The sequence below is a fragment of the Trachypithecus francoisi genome, unplaced genomic scaffold (assembly GCF_009764315.1).
Source record: "Trachypithecus francoisi isolate TF-2019V2 unplaced genomic scaffold, Tfra_2.0 Lachesis_group4, whole genome shotgun sequence".
NCBI classification, from domain to species: domain Eukaryota; kingdom Metazoa; phylum Chordata; class Mammalia; order Primates; family Cercopithecidae; genus Trachypithecus; species Trachypithecus francoisi.
Window position 1 is genome coordinate 15,525,211 of NW_022681469.1, and position 24,745 is coordinate 15,549,955.

A 24,745-nucleotide genomic window follows, 5' to 3' on the forward strand; every position below is an offset into this window, starting at 1 on the left:
AAATAATATTAAAAGTGTAAAGTAAAATACATATAATTACAAAGGAAATCAACTATATCAAAATGTAGTTATAAAATTGTGATATCATAACACATCTGCTTCCTTTTATAGAAGCATGAAATCAGAAAAGGTAGAGGCAGGTTTAATACTACCATAATTTCAAAGTAGTGATGGACATTAAAGGATATTGTAAAAAATCTTCAGGTAATACAAACATCTGTGACTTCTATTGGTGATTAAGACACAGTATGATACAATACCTCAAACACTACTGTGGTTTTCTGTCTACTTGTATAACTGAGGTAAATGGGGAGTTCCAGTTACAAGTGACTGAATGTAAAAATGGAATTTTTCCCATCCACGGTTATAGACTCTGGGTTCTGTCCATGGGTCCTGGGACAAGAATCTCAGTTTTAGATAGTACTGTCGCTGAACTTGATTGGTTCCTTTTGTCCAAGAACTATCCACAGGAGATTAGGAACACACACCAGCAACAACAGAGAGAACGGAAGGCGTAGTCTCACCTTAGGGCTGTGTCTCAAAGGGGAAGGGTTAGGAAGTGCCAGCGCCACAGTGGAGGCATTCTGCCAAAGTCCTGTATTTTTAGACTTTGGAAATGAACTGGTTAATATACAGATTTCATTGTCGAACTAAAACCTTTGAGTGGCGGCAGAGACTTACATAGGCTTTCCCATAAACTACTTGGGATGGAAAGAACGACAAGACAGGAGGAGTGTGTGTGTGTGTGTGTGTGTGTGTGTGTAATTTGTTTGTCACCCAGGCTGGAATGCAGTGGTGCAATCCTGGCTCACTGCAGCCTCGACCTCACTGGCTCAAGCAATCCTTCCGCCTCTGCCCCCTGAGTAACTGGGCCCACAGGCACCTGGCACCACACACCCCGCTAAGTTTGTAATTTTTGTAGAGACAAGGTTTTACCCTGTTGCCCTCTGCTTTCAAACTCCTGGGCTCAAGTTATTTGCACACCTTGGCCTCCCAGAGTGCTGGGATTAAAAGCGTGAGCCACAGCGACTGCCTGTGTGTAATTTTTAAAGAAAAATGGGTATACTCTAATTCTTATAGCCTATTGTTTTACAGTGTCACAATAGGCCATGAACAAGTTTCCATGTCAACAAATGCAGTCATAAAATATTATTAATGTCTGCCTAATATTCTATTATGGACATATACCGTAATTTATTTAATACATCCCCAAGTTTGAATGTATAGGTTGTGTATAACCTTCCTTATCATGTAAACAGTGCTCTGATGAGTGCTGTAGTTAAATTGTTATCCACATTCTATTTTTATTTCTTTGGAATATTCCTATAAAGGGAATAGTCATATGACAATTCAGTAACAACCACAACAGCGATGGATATTTTAAAGATTTTTTTTTTTTATCAGTACTGTCAAATTGTCCTCAAGAAGGGTTGTTCCAGTTCATACTAGAACTAGGATCTTTGGCCTTGGCTTAGAAGATGGCAAGGAGACTGGGACAATGGCCCTAACTAGTGAGAAGTAGCAGAACCTTTGTATAAGAAGCCCTGCAGGGAGCAGGAAGGAAGCTGGCCAGGAATGTGCCTAGAATATTCTACTTCTTTGTGTGTGGGTAGCGGGGAGGGACTGGAAATACCTTCAAGACAGAATGAGAGATGGGACTGAGTCTCCAAGACCTGGAATCCCTTGTGTTAAATCATTTGGATAAATGCAGCCTTATATAGTTGTGTTAAGGAGACCAAGGGGAGGGGTTTGCATTCAAGTTGGGACCACAGTAAGAGATACATAGTCATATATAAATATATGTATTACTCAGGGAGAGCCATAAGGAGACAGAAGTTTCAGGTGGGAAGGCAAGAGCATAATGGCCATGTGGTCCATTGCCTCATTACCTGGTCAGTCCCCTGTCGTGTTTTCTCTGCTCAAATAATAGGGATGTGTGGGCAACTAGAATAATGCAGGCTCTTTGTTCTTTTTTTTTTTTTTTTAATCATCTCTCCATCTTCTTTCCTTTGCAACTGGACAGCATATTCCATGAGAGCAGAAACCATTTGATACTTCTTTTATATAACGAACAATAATAGATATGAAAAAAGAAAATGCTTTCTAATTCTCTCCACTGTTGAAATAAGGTAGCAGATCCTGCCACAAGCTACACTAAACGATTAAAATCTAAGCAGACCTGCAACTGATTATTACCTCTTTCCTTCCCGCGGTTTTATAGATGTAGATTTGGTTTATTTCTTCATGCACATACACCAAAGATGGATTCTCTCACCATAATCCCATCTCCCCAATCTGCAATTCAGTTGTTAGTGTCTTCACCCACATCTTCATCTGCCACCCCATGGGATGTAGCTCTCCACTCACAATGTAAAGGTTACAAAGTTACATCCGTAAGACTTAGTTTCCCTGTTAGGAGCCCACACCAGGGACCCCTGGCCCGTTGCCTTCTCTCTCTGCAACCTCGGAGGGACCAAAAAGTCCGCGAGGTGCAGTCAGAGCCTGGATGGGCACTTGCTTCTGTGAATGCCCGCCTGCCCACTCTCTCACACTTTGGCCTTTCTGGGTACAGCTTAGACAAAAAGGTCTCCTTGTCCTTTCTCAAACATCTTTTCTGGACTCCACTTCTTGTCTGCTGTAACCAAAGTGCTCACTTAACCCTTGCAACTTAGACCTTCATCTCCTCCCCATGGGGCCTGAGGTATCTACCTGGCCCGGTCCCACGAGCCAGACGCCAATCTTTCTCTTTGCTGCTTCGGGACAGCCTTGCTTTCATTTGTCCGAGAAGACCACGTCTCAGAAAGTTAAATTGGATTCAAGACGATGTCTTCTAGCCAGCCTCGGGTCCTGACATTGTTGTTAGTCTACTGCGAATAAACTATCCTCGTCATACTCTCCCATCCCCAACCAGGCCTGGAGCTCGACTATCTGCATATCCCCACACCCACCCCTGAATGTCCAGCGAGCATAGAGAAGTGGCCCACACGATCCACTTTCAAAGACTTCACGTTCTGTTTGGGTGGACAAAATAGCGCACTTGAAACGCAGAGCCCAAAGCTGTGTCCAATCACGTTTCTGTGTGTGTCCCAGATGCGGCCCCAGGAAGAAAACAAGTGTTTGCGGAATTTGGTGGCCAAAGGCCCTTCGGCCCGGCTTTATTCTCACCACCCGACCCCCCCCCCCCACTTCCTCTCAGGGCATCCCCTGCCCCCGGCCCGCAAAATCCATCAACCAGAACCTCGGGGTAGGCCCTGGGTTCGTGCCCCTGCTCCTGAAACCCAAGCTGGGGTTCTCCAGGCGAGAGCCCCGGGAAAGGGGCTGGGCACGGGCAGGCAGGGGGGCGCGGCGGCGGGGGCCCCAGATCCCGGAGGGAGCGCCGCGGCTCGGCAGGGGCAGGGGCGGGGAGGCGTGGGGCGCAGCCAATCCCCGGGCCGCCCCCTCCCCGGCCGCTGCGAGCCGAGCCGGGGCGGGGGAGCCAGGCGGCGGCGGCGGCGGCAGCGGCGGCGGCGACGGAGCTGCCGTGGGGAGGGATGGAGAGGGGAGGGGGGAGCGGAGCCGAGCGGAGACAGCCGCGGCGCTGCAGAGCGGCTGGGGCGGCGGCGCGGCTCCCGGTGCTCCCCCCGGCGCGCGCCCCGAGTCGGTGAGGGCCCGGCCCAGCGGCCCCCGGAGCCATGGGCTGCATCGGCTCCCGGACTGTGGGTGGGTACCGCGGCCGGGCGGGGACAGGGCTGGGCCCCCCGGGCCGCCCTCCCACCCCCTCCCCCATCCCTCTCCTCGCGCGTCTGGGCGCCCCGCTCCGCACCCGCCTTGCCCTGCTAGCTCCTTCACTTTCCCTCCGTCCGCCCGCGGTCCCTCTGTCCCTCCTTCCTGCCCGCTCTCCTCTCGTGCCTCCGGGGCTGCCATCCGGCTCGGCTCGGTTCGTTCTCCCCGTCGCCCTCCCGCAGGCGTGGTCCTCTCCATCCTCTCCATCGCCCTCCTCTCCTCTCCTCCGACGCTCGGCCCGACGCTCGGTCCCCACATCCCTGCCCCTCCAGGCCATCCACCTCTGCTCCGTCGTCCCCAGCGCCTCCTCGCATTCCCCACTCCGGAGCAGCCCCCCGCGAAGGACCCCCGGCCTCCGCGCCAGCCCCGAGTCTCTTTCGCACGCTCCCCCCCCCCCACGCCACCCCCCGCCGCCGCCTCCATCTGGCTCGGGTGCTTTGCCCCATCTCTCTCCCTCTCCGTTGCCTTTTTCTGTCGTTCCTGCCTCCTCCGATTCGCTTTGTTCACGTGCGTTTTCCCTCTGGGGCGGGGGCGGGATGAGCCCGGGTTCCACGCCCGGAGGGACCGGGCCAGGGCCAGGTGGAGGGAAGGGGCTAGGGGACGCGGGGAGGAGGTGGGGGCTTCCAGGCGCTGAGAGGGGTCGGGAGCCCGCGGCCTGGGAGGGTGGGGCCGGCCCTGCCTCGGCAGCCGGGGACCCGCCGGCACCTGTCAGCGGGGGCCGGCGGGGCGGGGCAGGCTCTTTATTTACCTTTGACGCGGGGAGGGAAGAGAGGCGCCTCCTAATCCACCTTCTCCCTCCAGCTTCTGCCTGGCTACCTCCCCAGACCCCCACCCAGGCATCCACTCCACTCTCGCCGCTCAGGAATTCATCCAGCCCTCTCCCACCCCCTCTCCCATTCTTCCCCTTTCCAACTCCCAATTTCTCCCGCCCACACCTCCTGGTGACCTCAGGCTGAGAGAATAATTCGTATTATTATTGCAAACAAACTCACTCTCCAGAAGCCTGATTTCCCTGAGACCGGTTTATTTCCATGGATACCCCCTCCTCCTCTGCTTTCACCCCTTCTCCCTGGCTCTCTCCCTCCCAGCTGCCCCCCACAGCTCTGACTCAGCTCTCCGTCTCCCACAAAGGCCACCTCCCGCTCCCCTCTCCCCCCGCCGCTGCCCTCTCCTGTCTCCCTTCTCCTTAGGCTCTTCTCCGCCTGCCCCATTCCTGCTGTGTCCCGAGGGCCATCTTTTCTCTTTTCCCCCAGTTACCACCCCACGGAGCCCCAGGGAAGAGCAGGCCAACTTTGGAGGGTCCTCCCTCCTCAGTCCAGTTCACCACAAGCCCCTTCCTTTCCCCCACCCCTGCTGATGTGCGGAACGCCTCCTCGTGCCCAGCCCCATTCAATGCTCCCCTTCCCAAAAATGGAGCCGACCTCTAAACTCAAAATTGTAAAACCTCGTAAGTATAAAGGGTCTGTATGGTCAGATGGTTCAGGCAGCCATCTGATGCTTGAATAGTCCCTTTACGAAGACCCAAGCAGTTCTTTCCCAAGACTTCCTGAAGCACCATCCTGCCCTCAGTCCAGGAGTCTCCCTCCACCAGGAGCTCTGTCCTGGCTCTAACAAGGACCCTCCTTCCCCTGGGTCCTGCAGTTTCCCACTCAGCCCTCAGACCCTGTCCACCCCTCCCACCATCTTCTGTCTTCTCTCTGACTTGAATTCCTATTTTCTTAATTCCTATTTTAAAAAGTTCTCTTTTCTCCTTGTGCTCCCCCACCTTCCCTCCACTTTAATCCATCACTTGTCTCCCCACAGTCAGGTGGAATGCCTCCAGGTCATCCTTGGCTTCTCCGTGCACTGTTTCTGGGAGGACACACCCAGCTCCTTGCTATCCAACTCCTGCCTCAATTCCCAGGAAGTCCTCTTCCAGTCAGTCAGACCCACGGACTCTTAGGAAGGGCCCACAGTGGGAGACACATCCCTGCCACCCTAAGCATAGAGAAAAGCCCTTCACTAGAGCAGTTCTGCCCTTACCTATAGACTTGTAATAGAGAAAAAGCCCAGCTCCCATACAGAAACCCTCCAAGAGTCCTCAGGAAGGAATAAGAATTGATTTTCTGATAAAACCTCTGACCCCTCTGACCCCTCCACATAAACAACAACAAATAAGGCCATATATCTACTTTTTCTGAGTGAACTATTCTTGGTTGAGCTAAAACTGGATATTTGGGCTCAGCTTTACCACTTGTCTCTCCTAGAATTTGGAGAGCGCAGGAATATAAGAGGAAATGGGCAGCTGGGGTAAGGGAGGGGTGTGAAGGGCTGACTCCAGGGTGGCACCTCAGCTGCACAGGGAGGTGAGGGCGGGCAGCTAACTTTCTGGCCCCCTCAGGGAACGAGGTGATTGCAGTGGATTGGAAGGGCCTGAAGGATGTCGATCAAATCAACATGGACAGCACCAGCTCACTGCACGGCAGCAGCCTCCATCGGCCATCGACTGAGGTGAGACCTCACTCAGCCACCCCAAGTCTCTAGCTGCCTGCACTTCCTCAATTCCAAGGCAACAACCCAAACACTCCTTCAGACTGACACTTCTACAGAACATTTCTCACAGCACATGCCAAGCAGTCCTCACGGAGAACCCAGTCAGTGGTGTCAACCTCAGGAAAGCCCTCACATCCCGCACTCGTGGAAGGCCCTCTGAGGAAGGGGGCTTCCTTGCATTCCTGCGAGTGACTGGGATGCCCATTCCCTTTCCTCTCTCCTCCACAGCAAACTCGAACTGATTTCTCCTGGGACGGCATCAACGTGAGTGCAGCTGCCCCCAGACCTCCCCATCCTCCCGAACTCCTCCTCCTTATCTTCTCCCTTGCACCTTCCAACGAGCACGGTATTCCTTGGCTCCAACAGGCACTGTGAGCCTTCACACTCTCAACCTGTGCCCCAGCTTTCCAGGGCACTGGGGGTATATCCCTCCTTGGGATTCTTGGGTATAGTAGCTTTCCTTATCATCTGCCCTAGTTCAAATGCTTTTTCCTGGAAACCATGAACCTTCTCCAAGTATAAAGCACGCCCGTACCTTCTTATTTCTCTGCCCTTCCTCCCACGTTCCCATCCCAGCTCTCCATGGAGGACACCACTTCCATTCTTCCGAAACTTAAGCGAAACTCTAACGCCTATGGCATTGGGGCCCTGGCCAAGTCGTCGTTCTCAGGTGAGACTCCCGATGTAGGAATGCCTTCAGACAAAATAATGCTGACAGACTCCTTGGCTCAGTCTCCCTGCTCCTTCGAGGTTGATGAAGACCCTCATCCTCACACCCTGACCTATTCACCCTTCTGTCAAGCCTCCCATCTTCCAGGCCATTCCCCCCACCACCCTATCTATGGAGTCCTTAGGGGAGCCTGCCCCAGTAGGATGGAGTCTCATGGGGCTGCGGTGGGAGGAATGGGGAGGGTCTGGTTATGGGTATTGTGTGATATTCTGGAGGATGTGGGAAATGTCTGGCCCTGTAGGGATCTCACGGAGCATGAAAGACCATGTGACAAAGCCCACAGCCATGGGGCAAGGCCGGGTGGCCCACATGATTGAGTGGCAGGGCTGGGGGAAGACACCAGCTGTTCAGCCACAACACAGCCATGAGGCCGTGCGCAGGGATACGGATGCCTACTCCGACCTCAGCGATGGCGAGAAGGAGGCACGTTTTCTAGCAGGTACGTGTACCTTAAAGCCTCAAGAGACACATTTTCAGGATAAGGTGGATGGCCTCCAACCTCATCCCCTGTGGCAGAATTAGCTCCATCCATATTTTGACCATAGATTCACATTTCCCAAACAGCTCTAATTCTAAATATTTTGATGTGCTAATTCAAATAAGTGCTCTTAAACATATTTTTATAATCATCTCAGCAAATGAGTGGAATTAGATGGGGATTTGTGGGTTTACCCATCCCAGATGCCTTCTCTCCTCATCATGAGACTGTCCAAACCCTGAACTCCCTCGAGTGCAGGAAAAAAAATGGGCAGGCCTTGGTCTTTGAAAGAAAGAAAGAAAGACCTTGGGGATCTCTTTTAGCCTTTGCCCCTTAGCATTTCGAGTCATGAATTCGCCTACTAGACTCATTACTTGTGACAGCCACTAGAAGATTAAGGGAACTGTGTGAGGAGATGGGAGGCCTACAGAAGAGGTTTAATTCCAGGAAAGTAGTGTAGGTCTGATAACAGGCATGCAATGTGCCTACAAGAGTGGCCAAGCCCTAGTGCAGCTCTAAATAAGATGCCTAGAAAGGGATAGGTCTGGAAGAGAAAGGAAGTATCGTTGTGTTGGTGATATGGGTGGGAGGAGAAATATCAGTGAAGAGGGTCACAAACATGTAGGGTGGGGGGGCAGAAGCAGTACCAGCTTGAACGCGCTCATGGATTTGACTAGAATAGGGATCCTCAAGTCTACCCATCCCCTTTTCCTTCCAATCCCTTGAACTTCCAGTTTTATATCATGGTGGACCCACAAGCCCATGATGCTCTCTTGGGGCTCTCTGTTGATCTTGAAATCTACTCTCTAGATTGCAATTCCTAAAAACCTCCAAAGATAAATTTCTGGAAATCCCGAACTTGAATCTCTTAGGATATCTCACCAGAAGACCCCTAACTCTTTCCCCTAGGAATCCTAAATCTGACTCTTTAGGAAGTCCTCCACAATACTCCCTTCTCTGGGGACATACACAAAGGCTGTGCTGTCCAGTACATTAGCCACTGGCCTCATGTGGTTATTGAGAACTTGCTATGTGGCTCTTCTGAATGGAGATGTGCTTTTAAGTGTAAAATACCAGCTGGATCTCAAATGCTTCATATAAATAAAAGAATGTAAAATATCTCACTAATGACTTTTATTTCGATTATATGTTGAGATGAAAATCTTTTTATATATCGAATTAAATAAGTTCTATTATTTCAATTGATTTAACCTGTTTCTTTTTAATTTTAAATGTGGTGACTGGAAAACTTAAAGTGATATAAGTGGCTTGCATTGTATTTCTACTGAACAATGCTGCACTAAGATGTCTTCCTACCCCACGCACGTGTCTAAGGATTTCCTGAGGTATTTTGTGGTCGTTGCATTTCTTCCCGCAGGTGTCATGGAGCAGTTTGCTATCTCTGAGGCCACACTCATGGCCTGGTCTTCCATGGATGGTGAGGACATGAGTGTGAACTCCACCCAGGAGCCATTGGGCTGTAACTACAGTGACAACTACCAGGAATTGATGGAGAGTCAGGGTGAGAGATGTTCCGGAATCCAACCTCTGGAGCCTGAAAGGCCTCCCCAGCTATCTCAGCTGCCTCCATTCAGCTCCATTCTTTTAAGACTTCCTTGTCCATCTCGGCTTTCCCATTGTCCTCCTTCCTCCCTGTGGGCTTTGTGTCTTACTCCCGGTTCTCTGTGCTGTCTCTTAGCTGTCTCTTGTGCTGTCTGTGCTGTTGTTCCTGCCCTTGACATTTTGTGACCCCACTGACCCCCAGGGTTCTTTTTCCAGATGCCCTGGCTCAAGCCCCCATGGATGGATGGCCTCACTCTTACGTGTCCCAGGGTATGTACTGTCTGGGGTCGTCAGATGCCTGGGAAGCCAGCGACCAGTCCCTCATTGCCTCTCCAGCCACAGGATCCTATCTTGGGCCTGCATTTGATGACTCACAACCCAGCTTGCATGAAATGGGACCTTCCCAACCGGCTTCAGGATACTCTGCTCTGGAGCCTCCACCTTTGCTGGGGGGAGACACTGACTGGGCTCCAGGGGTAGGTGCGGTGGACCTGGCAAGAGGCCCTGCCGAGGAGGAGAAGAGGCCATTGGCCCCTGAGGAGGAAGAGGATGCAGGATGCCGGGATCTGGAGTCACTTTCCCCAAGAGAAGACCCTGAGATGTCTACCGCTCTCAGCCGGAAGGTGTCTGACGTCACATCCTCAGGTGTGCAGTCATTTGATGAGGAGGAAGGCGAGACCAACAACTAGCTTCCTCCCCCAATGCCCTGCCTTCCACTCCCACCTGAGGGCCATGGCTGTGACCCATACATTCCCTCCCCCAAGCAGTACAGCTGAAACCAGGCAGACAACATTGGGGAACCCAGGAGCTTCCAGTCCTCTCCCGGAAATGGAGGACCAGGATGGGATTTTATCCAGGCTTACACTCTAGAAACCCATAGGCCTGGGAACTGAGACCTGGGCAACTAGATGGCCATGAGCTTGATGTGGCTGTGGAGAAGGACCTGGGCTGCGGGCTTCTGGGTTTGTGCTGACAAAGCCTCCAGTGTGTGCACCCTGAGGACGGGGGCAGTGCAGCTGTGCTCAAGACTGGATCTCAGTTCTTCACTCCCCGATTTCGTCTTCCAGGAGCCGTAACTGTGCTGTCTGAATGCCTCCTTTCTCCATTTCACTCTTGCTTTTCCCAACTCTGTTTTCTCTGGCTGTGGCCCCAGCTCATCCTTACTGAGAGAACAGAACTTAGGGGCTGTTGGACATGGCTGGACAGGCGCAGGGGAGGCTGCCTGAAGGGCACATCCATGTGGAGGGTGGAGAGGCTGCCTCAGCGGGTCATTTGGCTTCTGAGATCAGGAGTCGAGGAGGAGGTGGACGTGGCAGCTGAGATCTACAGGGGGCACAGACGTGGTTCTTTCTATCAAGGCTTGCCCAGAGACAAGAGAGTCACTGAGGAGACCAAGAACAAACCCAGCCCCTTGCTCTGGGATCTTGAATATCCCATGGCTGAAAGGAGGATCCTAAGGATCTGGGAAAAGACCCAGCTGGGGCTGGCTGCTCCAGCTCTTGCTTCCCTTTCAGCTTTCTTCCATTCCTGCTCCCGGAGCCTGGCCCTGAAGAGGGTGCGGGGACACCCGTCTTGGATACACCAACGCAGGATGCAGGTGTCGCCAACAGCGGGGGGAGCATGAGGGCTGTCTCCCCCTATCCACCCCTGTCCTCTGAAGCTGTTTACATTTTTCTCTTTGCCTTTTCTACATTTTTATAACTTCTTGGGCACTCAGGGTTGAGTGGGGTGGAGGGAGGAGTCCGGTGCTGTCACTCCCTCAGCCAGTCAGGGTTGCAGCTGAGGGCCAGGGTGGGCACTCGGCACCTTCTGCCCCTTCTTCAGCTCCTCCCAGGACTCCCAAACAGCTTCACAGCTGTCCTCCCTGCCTCCCCAGGCCTCCTACCGGAGGAAGACAGGAAAATTCACGGATTCTTCCTTCCAGGATGGTGTATGGTGAGATACAAGCTTGCCCTCCCACACTTGGCATCCATGCTGGTGGGGACTGAGCAGCATATGCACCCCAGCACTACTGTAAGAGCACAGGCAGAGGATGGGTGGAGCGAAGCAGTGGCGCTGTGGAGCTGGAGAGCACTTGGCCCTGCCACTGCCAGGGTAGTCCCTCCCCAGCCCTTGGCGCAGGCAGAGTTTGGGTAGGAGAGAGAGGCCTAAGAGGCTCACTGCCCTATCTCCTTCTTTCTTCACGCCCTTCCAAGGCTCCAGCTCCCAGGCTTGTGTCCTACCCACACTCTGTCAGGAGTTCTACCACTTGCATCCCCTGCTGGAAGGGAGCACTGTCGTCTTCTCCCAACCCTGGGCACAAACTTTGCCCTCACCCCCAGGTCCTGGAACTTATTATTTTATAATGAGGAAGTTGAGAGTTGGGGTGTTTCTGTCCATCTATGATCCTGTTCCGCCACCAAGTTCATACTCTCCTACACACACTCCTGGGATGCAAGCAGGGCGGGGGTTCCGTGTCTTCTCTGGAAGGGGGACAATGGTTATCCTGAGGATGGTTTTTGGAGGAAACGTGGGCTTAGGCAAGGTGAGCCAAGGCAGGTGCAGTCATCTAACTGAATCCTGCCTGTACAGGGGAAGAGTCCTCTTGCACTTGCTAACATGTGCTAACTCCGTGTCCCAGGACCTCATTTCCAGGAACTCTGAGAGGTGGTCTAGCATGCCCACCCTGGCAGCTGTTCCCCACCCATCTCCTGCTGCAAGCTCTGGGGTTTTGCATGTTCATGTGACCTTCCTTCCTCGGGGTCCCTGGTTCCTCACCTTCTCCAATGTGCGCTATTCCCACATCACCTCTTCCTGTCATCTCATCCTCTCAGTGCCCATATTATCCCCCCAGACCACAGTGGACATCTCACCCACTGAGTGCGTTCATTCATTACAGTTCCTTTTTGCTCAGGCCCGGGGGAGTTAGGAAAGGTAGACCACAGCAGCTTTCGTTCCTCCTTCCCTTTCCCAAGGAAGCCACATGGTCCCTGACAAAAGGTGACTAAAGGTGTGAAGGACTCTAGCAGGGTTCATACATGAACCTGGTGTCCCCAGGGTGCTGGCATATTGCTGCAGACAGAAGTCAGGTGGGGGTCTGTCTTCTGCAAGGAGCTCCCACCCGCTCTGAAGAGAGAGACTGAGGAGCTGGCCTGGGACCATCTTAGGACTCTTCTGGTGCTGGGGGCAGGGTGCATGGGGGTTGCTTATCGCCTATTTCAGGGGGTGGGGAGGGGCATGTGCAGGAAGAGGCTGTTGCGGGGTGGGAAAGGGTGGCTTTTCCTTTGGGGTTAAGGCTGTGCAGCACGTTTTACAGCAGTCCTGGAACAGGGCTGTTTTTATATTCTTGTGAATGAAACTGCTCTTGCTAAATGATTTTCTTTTTTTGGGGGGGTGCACTTTCATTTTCAAATGACTTTATTAAATGAAAATCCAAATCTTCCATTCCTCCCCTCCATTGCCCCCTCCACCCCCACACACCTTCCTTCTTGTCCTCGTGTTGAAGCGGGGATCCTGGGGAATGAGTTTAGTATCTTCTCCTCGACCTCACCTATACATCCCACACACCATCTTCCAGGTCTGGGAAATATCCATTTTTATGGCCAGTCTTAGCATGTTTTCTTAATGTGACATTCCCACCCCAGGCCCAAGAGAGATTCTATGACATATATTACAGAGAGAATTCTATATCAATATATATAAATACTATAGATTATGTACACAAGGGCATGGGCTCAAATGCCCACTGCCAGTCCCCTACCCAGGCTTCAGCGTCTCTCTTGGCCTGGGAAGTGGGAGGGATGTGATGCTGGAGAAGGTTACAGGCTGTGTTCAATGACACTAAACAGAACATGGTGGCATCCTCTGACTGTGACTGTCTTATTTGGGGGATGGAGGAGACTGGGAACAGGGGAGGCAAAGGAGGAGAATGTCGGAGTGGGGGCACAATGGCAGAATTAAGCAAGGCATATGGGATGGCAAGGTTGGGGAGAAAAAACTTGGGTAGGGAGCAAGGGTTTGGGGATGCTCACAACACCTGGCCTCCCTTTGTAGAGAAAGCGCGCTAATGGAGTGCACAGCCAGGCTTCCTGCTGCTGATCTGGGGAGGGTGAAAATGTGACTGTCCCAAGTGCAGGCAGCACTCAAGAGCCCTGCCATCTTGACGCTTAGCTCCTAACTCTCCACCCCTAGGAGAGGCATCTCAAGAACCAGTCTAAGAAGGGGCTGGTGTCTGAGTGACCCAGTGACCTAGCTGCTCTGAGCCCTGATTCTTGGCAGGAGAGGCCCTGGCTAGAGCAGCTCCAGGGCAGAGCTGACCTTTGGCAGGACAAGTCAATAACTACAGTGGAGAGAGGGAGGATGTGTTTCCTAGGGAGTAACCTGGACACTGGAGGGCGAGGAAGCTGTGCTGTGGAATAGAAGGTTTTCTGCCAGAGGGAGTCAGCGGACACCGTGGGGGCACGATTGTTGGGCAACAGGGCACCTGCTTCTCTCAGTGCCCTAGTCACGGCCTGGCCTGGAGACACATCGGGGTCAGAGGCAGATTGCAGGAGCGGATGTGGGCCAGCGCAGGACTCCAAGAGAAGTGGCTGTGGCTGGCCTGGAGGCACATTCTGGGGTGGTCAGTGCCTGAGGCCATAGGATGGTCCCATCCCCTCCTCCAACATGGCACTTACAGGGCCACAGTCATTCTGGGCATCCCCTCACCCCACCTTTTGTAGACACTGAGGCACAGATAGCACAGTACTAGGACAAGAGCACTGGGGAATTGTTGGGGGCGGGGCGGGAGGTAGAGAGAGGCAGGGGATTCCCTTCCTGCATACCAGGAACACTCAGGAAGCCCCATGGAATATCAGGGGTGATTTGCTAGGGTTAGGGCCACCTGCCTGGCTGGGAATGGGGAGAATAGTCGAAATAACTGACCAAGGCTCCTCCCTGCCTAAATGCTGATTCCTCCTTTAAGACTATCACTATCACATTAAAAAATTCCTGAAAGAGGCATGGAAGGTGGCATGACCTCGCCACATTCAGGATGCACCCTGCCCCACACAAGTTCACCCTCAGATTGGGCCTCTGGATAGTCTTTATGAGGAGGTCGTGGGAGGGGGTCAAAGGATCAGTTCATCCTCATCCTCCTCGTCTGTGGATCGCAGGCTGGGGCCCTGCAAGATGTCAGCCAGCTCCTCTTCCAGCCCTGGACTCTCCACCAGTTCCAGCTCCTCCAGCTCACCCTCTACCTTGCCTGGGGCCAGGGAGAGAGGGGTTTCTGGGGAAGGGGATGGCACAGGGGTCTCTGGGGAGGCAGCGGTCACATCCCCTGCTCCAGTGGCCCCAGGCCTATCCTCAGGCAGGTTCCAGTTCTCTGCAGAAGGTGGGGGTCCCCCGGGACTCTTTCGAGTTGAAGTCGTGTTCCGGAAGCTGGCAAGGGGAGGGCGGAGCTGCACCCCACACTTGGTGTGCCCCTCAATGGCCTTCTGTAGCTGAAGAGCAGTGGGAAAGGAAAAGAGGGTAAAAAGTTGGAAAAAGAAAAAAGATGGGGGCAGTGAGAGACAAACAGAAAAGAACAGATACGATGAAAAGAGAAAAGAACAGGACAGATACAGAGTGGCAAAAGGGGGAGAAAGAGAAACAGATAATAAGGAACAATCAGAGAAAGAAGACAGAAAAAGGACAAGAAAAGGGGTATGACAAAAGATCCGCCTGCCCAGACTCAGACCCTTGGGTGACCTCTTCCTTCCTAGTGACCACCTGCAGCCGCATCCCCCCACTGCCCTATTTCCACAGCTTTCCCCAAAGCACATCCCTGAGAAACAGTGACTCATGCCTGGAACCCCATCTGAAACCCACACTATCTACGGAAGATCACATGGGCCCCATCTGGGGCTGAGAATTCCATTCCCTTCAGGGCTGTGGCCATAACGGGCTTTGTAGTCTCCTCTACCTCGGCTGGCTGCTTCCTCTACCCCCTCCAATCTCTGCATAAGAAATAGAGAGGGGAGCCGGGCCCTGGTCGCTCACGTCTGGAATCGCAGCACTTTGGGAAGCCGAGGTGGGCAGATCACCTGAGGTCAGGAGTTCGAGACCAGCCTGCCCAACACGGTGAAACCCCATCTCTACTAAAAATACAAAAAATTAGCCAGGTGTGGTGGCAGGTGCCTGTAATCCCAGCTACTCGGGAGGCTGAGGCAGGAGAATCACTTGAACCCGGAAGGCAGAGGTTGCAGTGAGCTGAGATCGTACCACTGCACTCCAGCCTGGGTGACAAGAGCGAAACTCTGTCTCAAAAAAAAAAAAAAGAAAGAAATAGAGAAGGGAATCTGAGGGGACTTCTGAGATGCTGATATCCCCTCTGTCCTCCCTGCATCCCCTTATCCTGTGCCCAGCCTCCCTCCTGCTGCTCAAATGGGACACATCGTGATTACCTCCTCCAGGGCCAAGACGCCCCTGAGCTTCCCCATGCTGGTCACATAAGCGAGGTGGAGGCCAAGGAGTGAGAACAGGGTGTGAGTCTGAGGACGAAGAGCACAGGTCAGTGCATGTTCCTTGGCCCACAGCTCTCCTGCCTTCCCCGCAGCCCTGAGCAGTCAGCAAAGGACTCACCTTGTGCAGGGTTGTCTGCTCCACCAGCTGGAAGGGAGACTGGTCAATACAGCAGGAATCAAAACAGACAGGTTGGCTCAGCTGCTCCTGCTCCCAGGCCTCAATCTGTCAGCCACAGGATGAAAGTCACGAAAATCACGGAGCCTCCTTTCACCCCAGATACCTCATTTTCATCCCAAACAGCCCTCCTAGCCCCTGCCCAGAATCTGGAAACATGCAAGAACTGATCACAGATCCCCCAGATCAGAGGCCCTCCTCCTTCTTCCCGGGGACAGAGCCTCTCTGCCCTTCCTCATCAGGAACCCCCAACCTACCCTGCAACCCCCAGGTACCCAGAACATCCCTCCCTGTTCTAGGCCCCAACTCTCCCATCCCCTGGCATCCCAAACATTTGTTATTCCCAACCTATCTTTCCCATCTATTTTCCATTACTACTATAAGACGTGGGGCTCCAATCAAACCAGACTGCTTTCTGCTCTTCATACACGCCTTCCCCTTTGTCTTTGCTATTCTGACCATCTGGAGTTCCTTTACCTGCCCTGTCCCTGCAGTGTATGTATTTCCTGACTCTCCCAATCAGATGTGCTTCTCCCCTTTTTTTAATTCTCATAGTATTAGCTGGTCTCACCTTTTCAGAAACGACATTGGCCATACTTCCTGCTGTATTGGCATTTGTCTTACCTTTGCCCTTGTCTTGAGTGTTATGTGGTATTGGCTGCTGTATATTGTGAAGAAACTAGCACATCACCTCTCATGCAGGGAACCATGGTGAGCACTTGTTGAAACTGAAGAGCTATACTGGACCTCATAGCACTTAGTTGACTTGAGCAAAGCCGGTTTTTGTTTGTTTGTTTTTGTCTATGACAGAAGCATTAAGGCACAAAGGCCAACCATCCTCTTGACTTTAGATATGCACACCAAAATTCCCAAGAGTCCAAATAATCCATTACATATCTGGCTCTCATACATTTTTCTAACATTTCTAAAATCTCTTTTCAGTCAGTACCCTCTGAATGATCTAGAACTCTATTTTCCTATTTGCCCAAATCTACACCTCTCAGACTTCAGAGAACATCACCAAAGGGCATTATATAGATTTAGGATCTAGTGTGTAGCCCATAGTGACGCTCACTCCACCTGTCCTGTCCTGATATTTCTGGATTATAACCATGCCTCCTCTATACTCTCATCTTCCTGACTAATGGATTACACAGGGTTACATAGCATAGGATGGATGACCACTTAGCAGGTGTGTTGTAGAGAAGATTTAGATATAGGATGGGGGCTAGACCTTGCCAAATGGTTTGGTCCATCCCGTCCTCTTGGTCTTTTCTATGATTATCTGTGGCCTTACGTTCCATTTTTGCCTTTCCTTAAAAATAACACGCCAACATTTTCAGTGAATGATTATCAAGTACATCCTCTTTGCCAAGCATTATTCTAATTGCCGTACCCGTCTTAGCTCATTTAATCTTCTCCAATAACCCTATCATTATCTTCACTTTATAGATGAGGAAACAGAGGCACAGTGTGGAAGTCATTTGCCCAGGATTACACAGTCAGTAATTGGTGGAGCTGGGCTTCTAACTTTGACTGCTGTTTGTATTCCAGGTACATCCCCAGCTTTTGCCCAAGGGATGCAGGATGTTGCTGTTGAGGCTGATGTGTTCCACTACTTGAATAAGCTCGGTACCAGTTAGAAACAGAGCTCTGTGTGTACTCCAGAGTATGCAGAATTAAACAAATCCTAGTAGGGACTTCTGGCAACATATAATTGAATCTTTCAATATTCCCATACTGCCCCCATACTGTTTTTTGGTCAATATCAACATCTTGATATTGTCAAGGGTATCATCTGGTCTGAAAATTGTGTTCAAAATATCTTGAATTTCAACTCCTATTGGATCTTATCCCTCTAAAATGTCTCAGTGGGTCACATGGTAGTTGGTAGCTCCTTGAAGTCCTCTCTGGGAAAGACATAAGCTAGAAATGATGGTCTGTCTTATTTTTAATCCCTGGCTACACTTTATTTCCAGTGGTCATTTGATAGCCACACTGATAAACTAGCTGGTTTTCAATCTTCGGAGCATTAAATAAAAAAAAAAAAGAAAGAAAAGCTTATTATTATTGGTTTGAGCAACCTAACAAAGTACTCCTTAATTGCAGTTATAGCCTTTCTGATTTCTGCTTGTGGGCAGAAGGAATAGTTGTTCCTTTCCCTCTGTGATCATCTATTTGAGTTTTTCACAAGTCATTTGTCAGAAGTGTGTGTGTGTTTTGAGGGGTGGGGAAGGTTTTCCTTCTCTCTTGTCACTCACAACACCTTCCTCCAACCCTGTAATGCTTCTCATTGTCAGCACATATATATTCCGGATATCCAATAAGATGTTTATTTAAAAATCATATCCACTGTGTTTTTTTGTCAGCTTCATACTTTACAAGCTTTACGTTTTCAGCGTTTGCAGCAAACTGTGCATTCTTTTACCATATGGAATAGTTGCCAATGGATTTTTTGTTGTTGTTCCTCCACAACCCCTTGTTATGTTCTGATCTGGACCGTTCAGCTGCCTGCTTCCAATCACTATTCCACATTCTGTTCCCTCCTCACAGCCAAGTGCATTCAGAATGCTTGACTTTTCTCTCTTGAAGATTGGATAACCACCTCTTTTAGGAAAGTAGACATTTGTTTGTCCCCATGAGGCACCATGGTCATTATTTTCTTCCTTTTTCAATTCTTCCCAGTAGCAATGCCTAGCATTTTCCAATTGTTCACTGTCTCAGGGCTCTGATCAATCCAGCACAGTAACCTCCACCAGGGGCAGATTTCCTCATTTTGAGTTTTTTTTTCCTTTTTCTTTTCTTTTCTTCTTTTGTTTTGTTTTGTTTTGTTTTGTTTTGTTTTTGAAGTGGAGTCTGGCTCTGTCACTCAGGTTGGAGTGCAGTGGTGCGATCTCACCTCACTGCAACCTCCGCCTCCCAGGTTCAAGTGATTTTCGTGCCTCAGCCTCCCAAGTACCTGGGATTACAGGCGTGTGCCATCATGCCCGGCTAATTTTTGTATTTTTAGTAGAAATGCAGTTTCACCATGTTGGCCAGGTTGGTCTCAAACTCCTGACCTCAAGTCATCTGCCTGCCTCGGCCTCCCAAAGTGCTGGGATTACAGGCGTGAGCCACCACGCCCAGCCTCCCATTTTAGTTTTGATGTTCTTCTTCCATGTTGCTGTTTTAGTGCCAGCCTCCTGGTGACATTTTACCTCCATTAAAGCTTTGCCTGATCCAGAAAGTCCATAATCTCTAAAAGATCTGGGGCTCATCTTAGCACCATGGCCCCATTTACTCATGGAGGCTCAAAGTTTTTCTCCTAAAATAACGTGTCCCTCCAAGAACACCTCCATGTCCCATCACACACTCATTAATCTCTCCATAATCATCCTTATTTCCATCCTGTCAAAATACTTCCCATCTAGATCACATTCTATTTCATGACAACACAGTAAAGAAGGTAGAAACAAATTAGCAATATCTTCATTTGACAGAACAATCTACCCCAGGTTTTGGTTTCCCTTACTCACCTCTTCAGGTGACATGTTATCCACTAAATCTGTGGAATCCTAGAGAAGAAAAACACAGGTCCAAGTTCTTTCCCTTTTCTTCCCATGGTTCATATGGTTCCCAATGAAACAATAGCCATCCCTCCCTGGCCAGGACCACCGATGCCTCCTTTCCATTAATCATCCCTTCCATATGATTAAACTCCTCCTCCTTGGTGGGGTCTCTGCCTTCCTGATTTAAGAACCATGGGTTTCTCACTCTTCAAGGGTAGGCTCCCTTTCCCCTGCATCCCAAACACATCTCCTCACCTGGGTTGCTTTCTTCTTTGAGGGGCGAGCTCTGCCTAGCAGGCAGTGAAGCAGGGACTGGAAGATGGAGGGTCTTTGACCTGACAGGAAAGGTGAGTGGATGGAAATGGACACAAAGCAACAGGAAACGGCCAGGGGCCCCACTCAGTGCCTGACACTTGCCTCCAAAGAGCTGCACTTCCCAGGTACCTCACCCTCTCTTCCACCGTCCTAAATCACCCTCTGCTCCCACTCCCTGGGACAGTAACAAGGAGAATTGATGAATAAGAACCCTTTCCTCCTTCAATCCCCCAGCCTCACCCCCGACCCCACACCACATAGGAGTTGCATGCAGGTCAAGGTCAGGTCCAAGTGACCAGAGATAATCCACAAGGCATGAGTTGGGGTGCATGAGGGAAGAGCGTCACCTTCAGGCTCTGGTGCTTCCGGCTGCTGTTTGTGGCCAGGCAGAGGCCCATTGGGCTCTTCTGGGGACAGAGAGGCAGTAGTAGAGGGGTTGAGAGGAAGGGAAGGAGGAAGCTGTAAGGAAGAGTAAGAAGTCTCAGCCTGAAGCAGAGACTGCCTGGGTGGGCCTTCACTGCCTTTACCAGTCGGTGGATGTTCTGGGAAAGCGAACTCTATTCTTCTCCCCTGTTCAGAAATTCCTATATCCCTTTGAATTGTCGAGGAGACCATCATCTGCAACCTTATCTTCTTTAGTCCCTGGACCCAGAGGCACTCGTCTCTTTGGTACCTGACCCAGAATTTCTGGCTTTCTCAGTTACCAGCCTCTCCCCTCCCTCTTCCCCCTACTTTCAGAGAAACTACCCCTGTCCCAAGCCCAGCCCAGCCCAGACGACGCTTTTCCTTTTGCCTCTGATCTATCCCACTCCCTGGCCCTTCCTGGCGCGGTCACCTCGCTCTTCACAGAGAGGTCTTCGTCTTCATCCTCATCCACAAAGGCGAAGGACTCGGGCCGGCCTGGAGGCGCGCCGGGGAGCCCCTCCCCAGCCAGCCGCGCCTTCCCGTCGAAAGGCAGCTCCGACAACTTCCGCGCCATCTCCTGGGCCGCGCGCAGCCTGCGCTCAGGACACAGGTGGCGCTGCAGGAGGGCCTGCAGTTCCGACCGCTCCACCGAGCCCAGCAGGATCATTGAATCTGAGGGAAATCGACGCCCTGCCTGAGCAACCCCTCCAAGCCCTCCCGCACCACCGCGCTCCGCACCCCTGAGAATGAACAGGAGAAGCGCCACCCCGCCCCCCGTCCCCACATCTTTCTCAGCTTCCTACAAACTCATTTTAAGAATCCTGCAAGATTAACCTCACTCAATCCCTTTTATTTCATCCATTTCGCAGGTACGGGGCCAATTCCAATTGGTAGAGCACGAATTGGGCTAATTTGTACTTATTTTGATGAGGCCTTATATAGATTTCAGATAGGTGAGCTGATAATTAAGTAGGCTAACCAATGCTGTCCAAATAAAAAGAAAGATGAGAAGCCATTTAAATAAGCTGAGGCGTGAATCACGCTTTGAAAGAACTCTATAAGCAGTACAAACATTATATCTCTCCCTGAAAGAAGGGAAACAAGGGAACTCTCCCTTTTGTATCTGACATTTCATCACTTAAAAAACCTGGGCCGGGCGCGGTGGCTCACGCCTGTAATCCCAGCACTTTGGAAGGCCGAAGTGGACGGGTCGCCTGAGGTCAGCAGTTCGAGACCAGCTTTGGCCAACACGATGAAACCCCATCTCTACTGAAAATACAAAAATTAGCTGGGCATGGTGGCAGGCGCCTGTAATCCCAGCTACTCGGGAGACTGAGGCAGGAGAATCGTTTGAACCCAGGAGGCAGAGGTTGCAGTGAGCTGAGATCGCACCACTGCACTCCAGCCTGGACAACAAGAGCAAGATTTTGTCTAAAAAAAAAACAAACAAACAACAAAACAAAAAAACAAACAAAAAAAACCCCTGCTAGGATAAAAACAAAATGCCTACTTTTCCTGAGAAGGTTCTTTTATATGATTATGGAAATTCTGCTACTATAATTAACATTTTTATTAAGTTTTAAGGCCATGACATTGCAGCAGTGTTATGGAGATGAATTCTACTGTTAGGTCTCAGTCATTATTATGAAAACCTTGCCCCTCACTTCTTGGCTGTGCCCCTGCTCTAATAAAGAGCCTCTGCTATAGAACGTGGAAGGTATCTGAGATTTGGGAAAATATTTGAATTAATCTAATTTGAGAAATTTGGATATTCTGATTATCGGAAATCAGAACTAACAATCTTAATGGCTCTAAATGGCCCTACATAATTTTTCTTAATTACACTAATTCAAACACTAGGAAAGAATTCATTTAATATCTAGTAGATACCTATAACAAGGCACTCTGGGTATATAGAATTCATAGACTCTATTCTCAAGGAATGCCCACTTAGTGAGAAGACAAGATATAGATACTTAAAAGACAATAAGAAATCATACGAAGCAGGATGAGGTGTCAAAGGATGGTGAAGGCAGAGAAATGTGAAATTATTGTTTACTAAAAACCATTCACTCCTCCATATGAAACAGTTCAAGCCAGGCGCAGTGGCTCACACCTGTAATCCCAGCACTTTGGGAGGCTGAGGCGGGTGGATCGCCTTGGGTCAGGAGTTCGAGACCAGCCTGGTCAACACGGTGAAATCCCGTCTCTACTAAAAATACAAAATTAGCAGGGCATGGTGGTGCGTTCCTGTAATCCCAGCTACTCGGGAGACTGAGGCAGGGAAATCACTTAGAACCCAGGAGATGGAGGCTACAGTGAGCTGAGATGTTGCCATTGCAGTCCTGCCTGGGCAACAGAGCAAGGCTCTGTCAAAAAAAGAAAGAGAGAGAAAGAAAGAAAGAAAGAGAGAGAGAGAGAGAGAGGAAGGAAGGAAGGAAGGAAGGAAGGAAGGAAATAAAACAGTTCCAACTCTTCCATAAGTTGGGCATTAAAGAACAAGCATGACTTACTTAAGCATCAAATGGAACCATGTAAGAAGCTATGGGACTTACATTAATTGTCATTATTCATGGATTCCCTATTTGTGAATTCAGCTAGTCACTAAAATATATTTGTAACACAAAACCAATAGTAGAGGTGCTTTCAGTGTAATTCGCAGACATGCGTAGAGCAACAAAGATTTTTAGTTGCCTGATGCCCCTGTTCGCAGCTGAAGTCGAACAAAGCAGTGCTCTACCTTCTTGTTTCAGAAACAGGTGCTCATTTTGTAGTCTATTTAATGCCATCCTTTTTGCATTTTTGTGCTTTGTGTTGGTGATTTTGCTGCTAAAAATGGCCACCAAATATAATGTCAAAGTGCTGTCTACTGTTCCTAGTACAAGAAGGCTGTGATGAGCCTTATTGAGAAAATATGTGTGTTAAGTAAGCTTAATTCAGGCAAGGGTTATAGTGCCGTTGGCCACAAATTCAATATTAATTAATCAACAATGTCTATGAAATAAGGTGTCTTTACCAGAAACACACATACAACAAGGTTATGTATTGATTGGTTGATGGCAATGTGACCAGAGACTCACAGGAACCCAGGCCTGTATTTTTCCTAGGAGCAATTGTTCAGTATAGTATTTGAACTTAAAACTTGATTGAATGTAACTACCATGAATTATGAGAATTGACTATATTTAGTGGGTTTTTTTTTTTTTTTTTTTTTTTACAGAGTTTCGTTCTTGTTGCCCAGGTTGCAGTACAATGATGTGATCTTGGCTCATTGCAACCTCCGTCTCCCGGGTTCTAATTACAGACATGCGCCACCATGCCCAGCTAATTTTGTATTTTTAGTAGAGACAGCGTTTCTCCTGTCTTTGGTCAGGTTGGTCTGGAATTCCTGACCTCAGGTGATCCGCCCACCTCGGCCTCCCAAAGTGCTGGGATTACAGGCATGAGCCACCACACCCAGCCCTTTTAATTGGATTTTTAACTGTCTTTTTGTGCTTGTGTATGGCTTAATTTTTCTTTCCTTGTACATAGCACATTGGATGGCCCCTAAAGACAAAGCCCCCACCACGGGGCCTCCTCTACCTCTATGTGACACTTCTTCAGGTCACTAGCTCCGGAGTCTGCTTCCTTCCTTCCCACTGACCTTTTGAGTCAACCAGTGGTAAAGTCTTGACTGTGGTGGTCTGGAGCAGGGTTCGCAACTCCCCATATGTGAAAGAAGCTGAAACAAACTTCACATCACGTACCATGATGTCCTCAACAAAGATGGTATATTTGCTATGGAGGGAGAAAGCATGGTGGGTTAGCCCCACCGTGTACCTATCCCTTCCATTCCTCCCGTAAGATTTGCCATACTTTCAGTCACTCACAGTATCTATTAAATGCATGAGACTATAATAATAATTTAAAACAGTGTTTCCAAACATTAGCCCTAAGCTCTATCTCAGCCTCAGAACCTCCCACTCTCCCCATCAGATCTGAACTAATTCCATCTAGTGCCCCTGACCTGAGCTGGTTCCAGCCAAGGTCAGGCAAGTAGGGTAGCTTCTTGACCTGGATGATGCTGTCATAGAGAGAGGGCTGCAGGCTCTGAGCCACCATGTTGGCCAAGATAACAGCCACCATCATGGGCAGGATGTGAGCAATCTGACCCGTTAATTCGAAGCAAATCACAGCTGTGGAGACTGTGTGGGACACGGCACCAGTCAGCGCTGCTGCTCCTAGAATGACACAGGAATACACCTGTAGGTTAGGACTACCGTTCTTAGCAAGGAGGACATATGGGAATGGGATGGGAATAACCACGGAATGAGAGACAAGATCCTGGTCAGTGCCAACACTCATAATGATTTGTCAAGAGTAGGGACTAGAATACTGAACTCTTAGAAAATCATCATTTTGATCTCATTCTATAACCTTCACCAAGTTACAAAATCTTTGTGTGCACCAAAATTTTCATTTATAATATGAAGATAGTGATGTCCTATCCATTCCTTGCTTTTGAAAGTTTGGATGATTAGTCACTGAGCATTTTATTTTATTTATTTTCTTTTTTTTTTTTTTTTTTTTTTTTTTTTTTTTTTTTTTTTTTTTTTGAGACGGAGTCTCGCTCTGCCGCCCAGGCTGGAGTGCAGTGGCCGGATCTCAGCTCACTGCAAGCTCCGCCTCCCGGGTTCATGCCATTCTCCTGCCTCAGCCTCCCGAGTAGCTGGGACTACAGGCGCCCGCCACGTCGCCCGGCTAGTTTTTTTGTATTTTTAGTAGAGACGGGGTTTC

At 50.0% G+C, this 24,745-nt stretch overlaps 2 protein-coding genes across 2 annotated transcripts in view; one reads left to right on the plus strand and one right to left on the minus strand.

Moving 5' to 3' along the window:
• The first annotated feature begins 3,472 nt into the window (after positions 1-3,472).
• Positions 3,473-12,904, plus strand: FAM131B (family with sequence similarity 131 member B). Its single transcript, XM_033192446.1, has 7 exons — positions 3,473-3,699; positions 6,143-6,252; positions 6,523-6,558; positions 6,871-6,964; positions 7,266-7,463; positions 8,881-9,024; positions 9,282-12,904. Exons 1-7 carry the CDS (start codon positions 3,672-3,674, stop codon positions 9,752-9,754), a joined length of 1,083 nt encoding a protein of 360 aa, XP_033048337.1. The 5' UTR covers positions 3,473-3,671; the 3' UTR covers positions 9,755-12,904.
• Positions 11,806-24,745, minus strand: part of CLCN1 (chloride voltage-gated channel 1) — a 39,462-nt gene continuing 26,522 nt past the window's right edge. The window contains 9 exon segments of the mRNA XM_033192441.1: positions 11,806-14,524; positions 15,467-15,553; positions 15,645-15,749; positions 19,217-19,255; positions 19,505-19,584; positions 19,912-20,023; positions 20,400-20,641; positions 23,613-23,746; positions 23,976-24,189. Coding sequence (XP_033048332.1) covers positions 14,153-14,524; positions 15,467-15,553; positions 15,645-15,749; positions 19,217-19,255; positions 19,505-19,584; positions 19,912-20,023; positions 20,400-20,641; positions 23,613-23,746; positions 23,976-24,189 — 1,385 coding nt within the window. The 3' untranslated portion in view covers positions 11,806-14,152.

Excerpts from the sequence above, each read along its gene's own strand:
- FAM131B (XM_033192446.1), top strand. The coding sequence starts at position 3,672 with ATGGGCTGCATCGGCTCCCGGACTGTGG. Across the intron at positions 3,700-6,142 it reads CATCGGCTCCCGGACTGTGG|GGAACGAGGTGATTGCAGTG; the intron begins GTGGGTACCGCG and ends TGGCCCCCTCAG. Across the intron at positions 9,025-9,281 it reads GGAATTGATGGAGAGTCAGG|ATGCCCTGGCTCAAGCCCCC; the intron begins GTGAGAGATGTT and ends TTCTTTTTCCAG.